Raw genomic sequence first — 13148 nt, 5'->3', positions numbered from 1 at the left:
AAGTATATTACAACGTTATGATGATAAATTGTGTTGCCGTGGAAATTCACAATTCAGATACGGAGATTACAAAAAGGCAATGTAAATTAAGAAAATGAGAAATTAAAATGCAATTATTATTTTTGTCACAAAATGGAGGGTTGGTTGACAAAAGGTCACAATGACTATGAGCAAATATATAATTAGGAAGATTACTTCTTTAGTTAAATGAGTACCTATGCATATTTAAATAGTGGCTATGGAATAGTTACTATTTCAATGTGCATGATAAAATTCCAAAGCAATAAAATAGCACTACGATATTCTAGGCAGCTAGCAAATAAAATATATCCACTTACCCAATTCGGGGTACACTATTAAACATAATTAAAACACCACAGTAATTTAACAAGTTGAGGAACACGTAGGGACGCAGTTAAATTCGATTACGAATTTCAATAGGTATCTGATCCGTAGCAGAGATCGATAATTAACGACGTGCGTTCCACTCAACTCCAAAGATAAAATGGACGAGTGAGTGATGGGCGCAATGACACAGCGCCTCGACCCGTGCATTCATTCATGCACTCGCGAATGTGAACATTATTGGGAGTGAATGTTTACCGCGGCGCGACATATTTAAATCAATCAGCGTGATGATGATTTTATACTTGTAAATACGTAGTTTTAAGACATTATTGTTGTATATTTTAATATGTAATATAGTTTATTAGTAGTGTAGTATTTTTAGTTAGGTAATTTAGTAGTTTTAAATGTTTATTTTTTAAGAATGTAACGTATTACGTTACAAAATATGTGAAAATTACAATACGGTCAAGATGATAAGACACATCAAGATGGTACTCGGGATCTGATGATGGAGCCAGAAGGTGGTCACCAGTACCAGTGAACCATGTAAGTAAACCACCTCGTGTTTAGGCTCGTTGGGTTCGTCTCAACAAGACCTTTGACAAGAGGTGGTACTCAGGGTCTGATGATGGAGCCAGATGGTGATCACCAGTACCAATGAACCATATGACTATACCACTTCGTGTTTGGGGTCATTGGGTTCGTCTCAACAATACCTTTGACAGGAGGTGGTACTCAGGGTCTGATGATGGAGCCAGATGGTGGTCACCAGTACCAATGAACCATATGACTAAACCACTTCGTGTATAGGCTCAATGGGATCGTCTCAATAAGATCTTTGACAAGAGGTGGTACTCAGGGTCTGATAATGGAGCCAGATGGTGGTCACCAGTACCGATGAACCATGGAACTAAACCAATTCGTGTTTAGGCTCATTGGAATCGTCTCAATAAGATCTTTGACAAGAGGTGGTACTCAGGGTCTGATGATGGAGACAGATGGTGGTCACCAGTACCAATGAACCATGGAACTGAGCCACCTCGTGTTTAGGCTCGTTGGGTTCGTCTCAACAAGACCTTTGACAAGAGGTGGTACTCAGGGTCTGATGATGGAGCCAGATGGTGGTCACCAGTACCAATGAACTATATGACTATACCACTTCGTGTTTGGGGTCATTGGGTTCGTCTCAACAATACCTTTGACAGGAGGTGGTACTCAGGGTCTGATGATGGAGCCAGATGGTGGTCACCAGTACCAATGAACCATATGACTAAACCACTTCGTGTATAGGCTCAATGGGATCGTCTCAATAAGATCTTTGACAAGAGGTGGTACTCAGGGTCTGATAATGGAGCCAGATGGTGGTCACCAGTACCGATGAACCATGGAACTAAACCAATTCGTGTTTAGGCTCATTGGAATCGTCTCAATAAGATCTTTGACAAGAGGTGGTACTCAGGGTCTGATGATGGAGACAGATGGTGGTCACCAGTACCAATGAACCATGGAACTGAGCCACCTCGTGTTTAGGCTCGTTGGGTTCGTCTCAACAAGATCTTTGACAAGAGGTGGTACTCAGGGTCTGATGATGGAGCCAGATGGTGGTCACCAGTACCAATGAACTATATGACTATACCACTTCGTGTTTGGGGTCATTGGGTTCGTCTCAACAATACCTTTGACAGGAGGTGGTACTCAGGGTCTGATGATGGAGCCAGATGGTGGTCACCAGTACCAATGAACCATATGACTAAACCACTTCATGTATAGGCTCAATGGGATCGTCTCAATAAGATCTTTGACAAGAGGTGGTACTCAGGGTCTGATAATGGAGCCAGAGATGGTGGTCACCAAAAAATCAACTCGCATATGTGAATAACATAAAAAACACGAAGTGGTTAGTTAGTCATATGGTTCATTCAGACCTGGTGACCACTTTTATCATCTGAGACGAACCCAACGAGCATAAACACGAAGTCGTTTAGTCACATGGTTCATCTGGTGACCACCATCTGGCTCCATCATCAGACCCTGAGTACCACCTTGAAGTAATTAGAATTGTATTTGACATATTTTATCATCATATTAATATATACTTTTTCAGTACAGATGGTGTTTTTTTTTACGCACTAGTACGAGAAGTGGTTCATTATATAACAGGTTGAAACTTCGGAGGCTCATCTGTACTGAAAAACGTCGTACGATGCACGTGCAAAAAGGAAATTCGTAACTCGTGTCGATTTAAAACACTCCCTTCGGTCGTGTTTTAATTTATCGCCACTCGTTTCGAACTTCCTATTTTACGCACTTGTATCGTAATGTACTATTCCAGTACAGATGGTGTTTTTTTTACGCACTAGTGCGAGAAGTGGTTCATTATATGCCAGGTCGAAACTTCGGAGGGTCATCTGTACTGAAAAACGTCGTACGATACGCGTGCAAAAAGGAAATTCGTAACTCGTGTCGATTTAAAACACTCCCTTCGGTCGTGTTTTAATTTATCGCCACTCGTTTCGAACTTCCTTCTTTACGCACTTGTATCGTAATGTACTATACTCTAATACTTATCATATAACAAAAGCAAATATTTGGGATGGGATCTACTTAAATATAATCATAGTTTATAATTATTACTTTAAATTTTTAAATAAATTTTAACATAATTAATATTATTTTGCGCTATATTCTAGTATTTTCGTACAAAATAATGTTTATTAGAAATCAAAAGTTTATATCGAGATAGTAGATTGTGGTTATCAAAATTCCATAGGAAGGATCAAGATTGTTTTGCCCATTATTGTAGTGCGAGCTGTGCGAGCGAGTGATAAGACGTGCTAGAAAGGGTCGGCATATTGGGCTCGCGCGGCGGGTAAAATACCTAATTTCGCCCGACGCCGAAATGTTATAACGCTCTTAATATTTGTTATATCCTGTACGAGTTAGCTAATACTTTGACATTTTAAGATTTACTTGAAATGGTGGATAAATAACCTTCCGTATCCTCCCCATTTTTTCGATAAAAAGAGGTTTACATTATGTATTTTTCCTGCGATTCCTGCATTTTTTGTAACTCTTAAATAATATTATCCTAAACTAGAACTTCTTTTTGACCTATAAGAAAAAAATCATACTTATAAGACATACCTTTCTGTCTATAGATATTTTTTAAAACACCTAAAATTCGAATAAAAGACACTGTGCTAACGCGAGCCCGCTCAGTCTGCGCCGAGCGCTCAAAGACAACGGACCTGCGTTTGATCGTCCGGCGCACCTAGCTTTCGTAAGCAGCTCGATAGTTCCGAGAAGTGCCGTAAACTGCGACTAAACAAATCTTGATCCTGTAAGTACATTTTTACACCTTATGCAAATTTAGCATTCGACATGCTTTTCATATGATTTTGGATTTTAAGTTATACGTGAAGTTTGTTGAGAATTTGAATTATTATTATATTTTGGGACCATGATGAGGTTCTGGTTCTCATGATGATGGAGTCAGGCAGGAAATGTTCAACAGAACTGCTATTCTACTTATCATAACTCCACCATGTTTGGGCTCATTAGATTTGGGCCGACGAGCACCATCGAACTAGATGAGGCCCAAGGTCTCATGATGGAGTCAGGAGGTGGTCAACAGAACTGCTATTCTCCTCATCATAACCCCATCATGTTTGGGCTCATTAGGTTTGGGCCGACGAGCACCATCGAACTAGATGAGGTCCAAGGTCTCATGATGGAGTCAGGAGGTGGTCAACAGAACTGCTATTCTCCTCATCATAACCCCATCATGTTTGGGCTCATTAGATTTGGGCCGACGAGCACCATCGAACTAGATGAGGTCCAAGGTCTCATGATGGAGTCAGGAGGTGGTCAACAGAACTGCTATTCTCCTCATCATAACCACATCATGTTTGGGCTCATTAGATTTGGGCCGACGAGCACCATCGATCTAGACGAAGTCCAAGGTCTCATGATGGAGTCAGGAGGTGGTCAACAGAACTGCTATTCTCCTCATCATAACCCCATCATGTTTGGGCTCATTAGATTTGGACCGACGAGCACCATCGAACTAGATGAGGTCCAAGGTCTCATGATGGAGTCAGGAGGTGGTCAACAGAACTGCTATTCTCCTCATCATAACCCCATCATGTTTGGGCTCATTAGATTTGGGCTGACGAGCACCATCGATCTAGACGAAGTCCAAGGTCTCATGATGGAGTCAGGAGGTGGTCAACAGAACTGCTATTCTCCTCATTATAACCCCATCATGTTTGGGCTCATTAGATTTGGGCCGACGAGCACCATCGAACTAGATGAGGTCCAAGGTCTCATGATGGAGTCAGGAGGTGGTCAACAGAACTGCTATTCTCCTCATCATAAGCCCATCATGTTTGGGCTCATTAGATTTGGGCCGACGAGCACCATCGAACTAGATGAGGTCCAAGGTCTCATGATGGAGTCAGGAGGTGGTCAACAGAACTGCTATTCTCCTCATCGTAACCCCATCATGTTTGGGCTCATTAGATTTGGGCCGACGAGCACCATCGAACTAGATGAGGTCCAAGGTCTCATGATGGAGTCAGGAGGTGGTCAACAGAACTGCTATTCTCCTCATCATAACCCCATCATGTTTGGGCTCATTAGATTTGGGCTGACGAGCACCATCGATCTAGACGAGGTCCAAGGTCTCATGATGGAGTCAAGAGGTGGTCAACAGAACTGCTATTCTCCTCATTATAACCCCATCATGTTTGGGCTCAATAGATTTGGGCCGACGAGCACCATCGAATTAGATGAGGTCCAAGGTCTCATGATGGAGTCAGGAGGTGGTCAACAGAACTGCTATTCTCCTCATCATAACCCCATCATGTTTGGGCTCATTAGATTTGGGCTGACGAGCACCATCGATCTAGACGAGGTCCAAGGTCTCATGATGGAGTCAAGAGGTGGTCAACAGAACTGCTATTCTCCTCATTATAACCCCATCATGTTTGGGCTCAATAGATTTGGGCCGACGAGCACCATCGAATTAGATGAGGTCCAAGGTCTCATGATGGAGTCAGGAGGTGGTCAACAGAACTGCTATTCTCCTCATCATAACCCCATCATGTTTGGACTCATTAGATTTGGGCTGACGAGCACCATCGATCTAGACGAGGTCCAGGATTTAATGATGGAGTCAGGAGGTGGTCAACAGAACTACTATTCAGGAAATTTGTGCTTATTCGATATTCTCTTTATTTGTAGATTAATTTTCTACAAGGACGTAAGAATGGGCAAAAGGAATAAAAATCAACAATTTGGAAAAGTAAAACGAAAATATATGAAAAAAAAGAAGCCGATTGAAACGTAAGTAATTAAAATTATGTTGATTGTTGTATTATTATAATATATCATTTGAATTTTGACTATGTATTGAATTGTTACTAGTAAATAATTGTACTAATAAATTGTCCAATTTGAAAACTAATAATATTAATTTGTCTATTTTAGTGCTAGTCATGACAGTTCTTCCGGCCCGTATCATGCGGATTTAACAACAATGGCCACTCATTCGCCAGCATCGAAGCAGTTGTTATCACCTGAATCTACAAATGACCTTACTGTGAACATGGACATCAGTACTACAAACGATTCAGTTAGTAACGAAAATGCTTAGGTGCAATGCAATAGACGAAACTTATGTTTCACTCAGGTTCGAATCACAATAACCTTTGTTTATTTTACAGATGGCATCACATATTGAATCATCATTTGTAGATTCTGAAATCGACGCCACATATGAAAACAGTTTCCAGGTATTTATATGCAGATAATAATTTCGGTTGAACAATCTATGCATGTTTTAATACATCTATTAATCTGAATTAACTTATTCATATATTTTGCAGAGCCCATTACAAATCCAGTCATCATTTATGGATTCTGAACTCGATGCCACAGATGCAAAAGGCAGCCAAGGTCATTCAGATGTTGAATTTGATTTAACTGTCGATGAGGTAAATAATATGTCGGTTTATAGTATAACTATTATATTTATATGATATTTAAATTCTAAAACAAAGTATTTTGCTTTATAGGATATGACGAGACCAGAAACTCCAGTCAACATTGAAGGGAGACGACTGGTGAAAATGCAGTACTTTATGGATCAAATTATAGAGATCTCCAGACACAGCAGCAAATTCGGCTGTCAGTTAGATTTTATACAAATTATCAAAGAAAGAAAAACTGGGCTTAGGTCCACTTTTTCATTGCGCTGCAATATGTGTAATGGTGTATTTGCACTTCACACAGACGACACTGACCCTAACACGAACGACGTTAATCACTCCGCAGTCTCCGCCGCGATTCTTATGGGTTGCGGATCATCTAATCTAAAAGAGTTTACTGCATCGTTGGATTTACCCACTGTAAATCAAAAAATATATGATCAGTGCCACAAACACCTGCATAGCTGGTGGAAAGAAGCGGCTGAAAAATCTATGACAGATGCTGCTCTACAAGAAACACAAGAAGCCGACAGAAAAAGTCCCAGCGGGAAGCCAATGATAGCAGTAACAGCAGATGCTTGTTGGGCTAAGCGCTCCTACAGAAACAATTATTCATCGCTTTCGGGAGTTGGGGCTATCATTGGCATAAATTCTGGGAAAGTGCTTCATGTTGGCATTAAAAACAAATACTGTGTGACGTGTGCAAGAGCTTCCTCTAAAAATACCACTCCATCCGTTCATCAATGCACTATCAACCACAAAGGCTCCTCTACTAGCATGGAGCAGGCGGCAATTGTTGAGGGCTTTAAGGAGTCAGTCCAAAAACATGGTTTGATATATTCACAACTAATAGCTGATGGTGACGCTAGTACGTATAAAAATATTGTAGATAATCGTCCTTACCCAGGCATAAATGTTGAAAAAATCGAATGTTCCAACCATTTGTTGCGTAATTATAACGGTAAAAACATAAATTTTGCAAAGGATACCTCGATACCGTTACCACAAAGAAAACTCCTTAAAGCTGCAGATCGTATTAACCGTTTACGTATAGCGATAAAACAAGCAGTTAGATTTCGGATGGCACAAAATTTATCGTTTGCTGACCGCGTAAAAGAACTTCGCAAGGATATTTTAAATAGTCCTAGTCATGTATTTGGTGACCATTCTGCATGCGACGACTATTACTGTCCGGCAGAAAAAAAACAAGAGCACAACTATGTTCCTCAAATACCTGAATTAATGAAAAAATTGAGAGATAACACAACACATTTAGCCAACTTCTCGCAAAGTCTTCTGTACAGACTAAATAATAATCGCGCAGAACAGTTTAACTCCTTGGTTGCTAAATATGTTGGAGGAAAGCGTATAAATTATGCGCTTAAAAACTCATACACCTTAAGATGCTATGCAGCGGTAGTGGCATTTAACACCGGCATGCCCATCTACGCGCTGCATAAAACAGTTACAGGAAGGAGTCCTTCGAAGGCATCAAAGCTAGTCGAGCAGAGAAAACGAGTAAACAATAGCCGTAAAAAAGTATGGAAGCCCAAAAGAATAATAGCTTCAAAGGATATGGCGGCCGACTATGGCGAAGCATGTCAAAAGCCAGATATGTCGCCTGAAGAATATGAAAGAAGAAAGGTGAGTCCATCATTTCTACGCCAAGCAATGATATTCTTTTTTTCGGTTAGTTAATAATATAAAACAAACTCTAAGAAAGGGTCAACTAGCCTATAATTATATTCCATCATAAGTGCAGTGTGTACTGATTGACTAGTTCGTTATCTATTCGCGGATCAGTAAAGTAATGTTTTTGATTAACATAGATTTCCGCTAAGTAACGCCTGATTCCATCGATTATCCTATAATATAATGTTGTGTTGTGTTTCAGGAGGAGTATTTGGCGTCAGTAAAAGCACAGCTCAAGGAAAGAGATGTCATAGAACGGGAAACTATACTGCAATCGGAGAGTGCTCTATGGCTTGAAATGAGGCGGTGTATTCTAACAGCATCCAACTTCTCCAAAATTTGCAAGCGACGCAATAACATTAGCCCAGCACCTCTCGTAAAGACCATGTTGTACGGTTATTCTCTCGATCATGTTGCGGCTGTACAACATGGCAAAAACCATGAAGCGAATGCAATCAAGCAGCTCGAAATGGAATTGAACATTAAAGTGGAAAAATGTGGTCTTCACATTGATCCAGAACACTATTTTTTAGGCGCGACTCCTGATGGACTCTACAGTGACGGTATAATAGAAATAAAATGCCCAAAATCAGCATTCGGGATGGATCCCGAGGAGGCCATAAAAGAAAAAAAAATAAAGATGTGGAAGGTCGTTAATGGTGTCATGGTTTTAAATAAAAACCATGACTGGTTTTACCAGGTTCAGGGCCAATTACATATAACAAATAAAGACAGATGTTTATTTGGTGTATGGACTGATCCTAAGTATCCTCTTAAAATAGAAATAATAGAAAAGGACGACAATTTCTGGAAGGCAAAAATGGAAACAAGACTAATAAATTTTTATGAAAAGTGCTTACTCCCAGAAATCGTCGACCCTCGAAAAATCAGAAGTATGCCATTAAGAGATGACCCGTTTTAATTTTAGCACATTGAAAAAGTAAATTATTCAGTAATATCTAATTTAAATCACTAACGAAACATATTGCACAAATAAAGCATCTTTTTATTTTATTTTCATACTTTTCTGTGCTATTCGTACATAGCCACCCTAGGGCATTCAGTATTGACAGTTTCCTTTTTTCATTCCGCATATATTTTTTTCCGCTTGTAAGTTTGTTGTAAATAAGACTGCTTGCACTTACATTGGCATTATACTTTACATAATGCTATTAAACCTAATGAAGCGTTGTTTTATTACCTAAATCTCAAAACCCTCTAAATAAAATATGTATAGTAAGGAAGGAGCAAAAATTTTACCGCAGGCTTTCCAAACCGACGATGTTTGATCAGCTACTTTTAGAACGAACATGTACATATTTTGATTTTCACCCTTTCAAATGTTTCTAAGACGCAATGTTTTGCACAGGTCACGTCATACACAGTTAAACTGTGGAATGAATTGTTGCCAGCGGTATTTCCGGACCGATGCGACCTTCAAACCTTCAAGAAAAGAACGTACATCCATCTTAAAGGCCGGCAACGCACCTCCAACACTTCTGGTGCTTCGGGTGTCCATAGCCGGCAGTGATCGCTTACCATCAGGCAACTTGTCTGCTCGTTTGCCTCCTATCCCATAAAAAAAACGTTTAATAATTTTTAAGAAAAAAAAAACCGCCGCCTTTTGGGTTCTGATGAAAGCTACTTGCGAATGTTGGATTATGTACAAATACATACATACAATCACGCCTGTATTCCATAAAAGGGTAGGCAGAGCACATGTAGAAATGTGTAGGTATTTTTTTAAACTGCTTTTAATGCTTTAATTATTAAATTTTTTAAATCGGTCCAGTAACGACGGAGATATCGAGGAACAAACAAAAAAAAACAGACGAATTGAGAACCGTCCTTCCTTGAGAGATTTGAGGCGATGGTTAAAAAGTGACACAACATCATGAGCAGTTCCACTGCACCAAATGTCACTATTCTGGACGTAAGTGCATGCTGTTCTTATAAAAATATGAAAGTCACTATAACTGTGCCGTTTAGATTTAGGGAGTTCCGGTCTGACCATCATCAACAGTTCCACTGCACCAAATGTCATTGTTCCGTACGTAAATGCATGCTATTCATATAAAAACACAAAAATCGCCATATGTATGCCTTTCAGACTTGAGGAGTTCCCTGGATTTCTCCAGGATCCCATCATCAGAACTGGGTTCTGATAAAAATGGGACCAATCAGTATGCATATACATTCAATAAAAAAACAGAAATCACTATTAAACTATTCTCTAATTTCAAGTTCCTAACTAAAATTTTCCTAATAAAAAAAAAAACAAATTGATCCCGATACAAACTTTCACCCCCTTTTTCCCTCTACTAGGGGTGTAAATTTTCATAATCGATTCTTATCTCTTCGAAATTGTGTTAATGCAATCTATACAAATTTCGACTTTCTAGCTTTCGTAGTTTCGGCTCAGCGGTGTTGGTTGTTGAATCAATCAATTAGGAAACCTGTATTTATATATGTATATGTAGACTACTATACTTTTACTACATTCATACACCTTATTTACTACTACCATACCATGAACAGGAAATTCCCCGTATAAAATTGAAAATTATGTTATTACCAATTTAATTAAAAACTATCAAGATTATTTGTGTCGGCGTTGAAACGCGCGTTGAGTTGCAGGTGTTCGCGTACCGAGCGCCAACGCCATCTATCGATGACCGTTTCGTGAAATTGATGAGCGCTCTAAGGAATAAGGAGTCTTAATCTAAGCGCTTGTGGTCTAGCGATAAGAGCGCGCGATTTTCAATCCGGAGGTCGCTGCTATGAATCTGGGCTCGTACCAATGTGTTTTTCCGGAATTTACGTGCGAAAATGACATTTGATATTTGCCAGTCTGTTTTTGGTGAAGGAAAAGAACGTGAGGAAACCGGATTGGTATTAGACCAATATGGCCTTTTAGTTACCTTTCGGATTCGAAGGTCAGATGGCAGTCGCTAATACTAGTGTCTACGCGAAATATTAGGATTAGTTGTCAAAGCGGACTCCATCAGGCTCCCATGAGCCTTGGCAAATGCCGGGATAGCGCAAGGAGGATGATTTGATCATAATCGCTTACTATAATAAAATTGTTACTTCTGCACGAATTACGATACTTTTATTTTCTACTCTGGTGAAAAGCAGAACTGATACCAATGTTTGTTTGGGTTTGTGACCTATTGGTATTTCTGTAAGACTATGAATGTGTCTTGTGTCAGGTTCGTGCACGGCGACGCGTGCCTCACGGTCACCTGCAACATCATCCAGCACAGCGCCGTCGACAAGCACAAGGAGGAACATACCAAGCAGGTATGTTATATTTCAATATTTTACGATAATCGCGTCTTTTCTAAGGGTTACCGGAGTACGGTCTATCAGCCATATACGTGCCAATAGAATTTGAAATAACAACTGATATAAAATGATATACCTAACACTTCCGGAAAATGTGATGTGTGTGCAAATAAATTATCAAAGTGGAAATTTTGTGAAAACCTTGTTGATTCGCGCTGTACGCTACTTAACAGAGTGAAAAGGAGTGTACAACTTTCTAATGGGTTGGCAACGCGCATGTGACGCTCCTTGAGTTGCAGGCGTCCATAGGTTACGGTGACCGCTTTCCATCAGGCGGACCGTATGCTTGTTTGCCACCGACGATAGAATTCAAACGATAGAAGACGTCGGTATTCAATAAGGCGCATTGGTTAGACCAAACGGCATTCGCACGAACTCAAACAAGCCTGTTCGTCCCGCAATGAATGCTGTATTTTGACACTGTCTGTTTAACTCGTCCAACTATAATAATTAAATTAAATATCATCGCTTCACTTAATATCACTACAATGATCTGTTTTAGTACAATTCAAACTTTTATTAGATATTGAATATAATGCTAAAAAAGGCTGAATTTTCACTCCAAAAAATGTTAACGTTAAGAACCTGTTTGCAGGTGATGTTCTGGTCGCGCTGCGAACAGTGCGGCGAGAGCGGGCGACCGAGACGGCTGTCCCGCGCCGCGCTCTGTCTCTCTCTGGCGATGTATCTGCGCGTGCGCGCGTCCGCCGCGCGGCAGACGACGCGCGCGTGCCGCCACCCGCTGCACGCGCACGCGCACGTGTTCGCGCGCCACACGGCCGCCGCCTGCTGCAGGTGAGTGCGAGTGAGGCGGCTGTGTCGCTCTGTCTCTCTCTGGCGATGTACCTGCGCGTGCGCATATATCAATTTTTGTGTAACTTTCACACATAATATTATTTTATTTTATTTTCTGCAGGTACATGAAGATAACTCCATACGAGATCGAGCTGCCCCCCGACATGATCTCCACCCACTACGATACGAAGGCCATGCGCGACGCATTGATCGCGCAGCTCAACGAACTCGTTCTCAAAGGTAATAAAACATCATCACGGTAACTAGTATTTTTAATAATTTTTGTTCCTTCAGCATTTATGTCCTTTTTAATTGTATAATTTTATTCTTTTCATTGTGTTTGCGAGTAAATTAATATTTTTTTTCTTCTATTATGTTTGTTATAGGGCACGAAACGCTAAGCGTAGTAGCTGACGCAGGGGCGGAACAAGACTACCAGGCGTTTAAGCACCACACCGAGCAGATCTCTCTGGCTTTGACTCAAGCCAAGGAAAACACCACCACGGCAGGTATGTTGTTTCCCATTTTTTTATGAAAAAAAAAATCCCTATAGCTAATAAAAATAAATCAAGTATCACGTGTCACTACTAAGTCAGTATTTAAGTCTGAAAAAAATTGCATGATAACACTGAATCGGTGAGCTCCATCTTAGACTCTGTTTTCACTTTCCATCAGGTGTGACTGGACTGGGGTCAATCTCCGATCAGTATATAATAAAAAAAATATTTTGTGATGTTTCTATATATGAAGTAATTTTATAATTTATAAAACTATTTGATATTGGTTTCAATATTTTCCTTTGATTTATAAATTTATAATTTTTGTTTCATATCTAATGCTGAACTTGTAACTAGTATTATTGTACAGTTAGCATCAAATTTTGTCGTAGCAGCCGAGGTCGAACGGTCCGTCACACCGTTCCCGGCTCCGCCTCGGCCGACAATAGGCTAGTTTCCTACTAGTCAAATCAGCTTT

General features: G+C 40.1%; 2 protein-coding genes across 2 annotated transcripts in view; both read left to right on the top strand.

The window, feature by feature from the left end:
• LOC125232063 (putative 1-phosphatidylinositol 3-phosphate 5-kinase) overlaps positions 1-13148 on the top strand; it is a 65708-nt gene that overhangs the window by 26497 nt on the left and 26063 nt on the right. The window contains 4 exon segments of the mRNA XM_048137679.1: positions 11243-11333; positions 11974-12173; positions 12295-12413; positions 12560-12682. Of these exon segments, the coding sequence (XP_047993636.1) occupies positions 11243-11333; positions 11974-12173; positions 12295-12413; positions 12560-12682 (533 nt within the window).
• Positions 5830-9187, top strand: LOC125232064. Its single transcript, XM_048137680.1, has 5 exons — positions 5830-5983; positions 6075-6143; positions 6237-6344; positions 6426-7982; positions 8233-9187. Exons 1-5 carry the CDS (start codon positions 5888-5890, stop codon positions 8950-8952), a joined length of 2550 nt encoding a protein of 849 aa, XP_047993637.1. The 5' UTR covers positions 5830-5887; the 3' UTR covers positions 8953-9187.

Source organism: Leguminivora glycinivorella, chromosome 12 (genome assembly GCF_023078275.1).
Source record: "Leguminivora glycinivorella isolate SPB_JAAS2020 chromosome 12, LegGlyc_1.1, whole genome shotgun sequence".
Lineage (NCBI taxonomy): Eukaryota > Metazoa > Arthropoda > Insecta > Lepidoptera > Tortricidae > Leguminivora > Leguminivora glycinivorella.
This window is presented reverse-complemented; position numbering and strand designations above follow the sequence as displayed.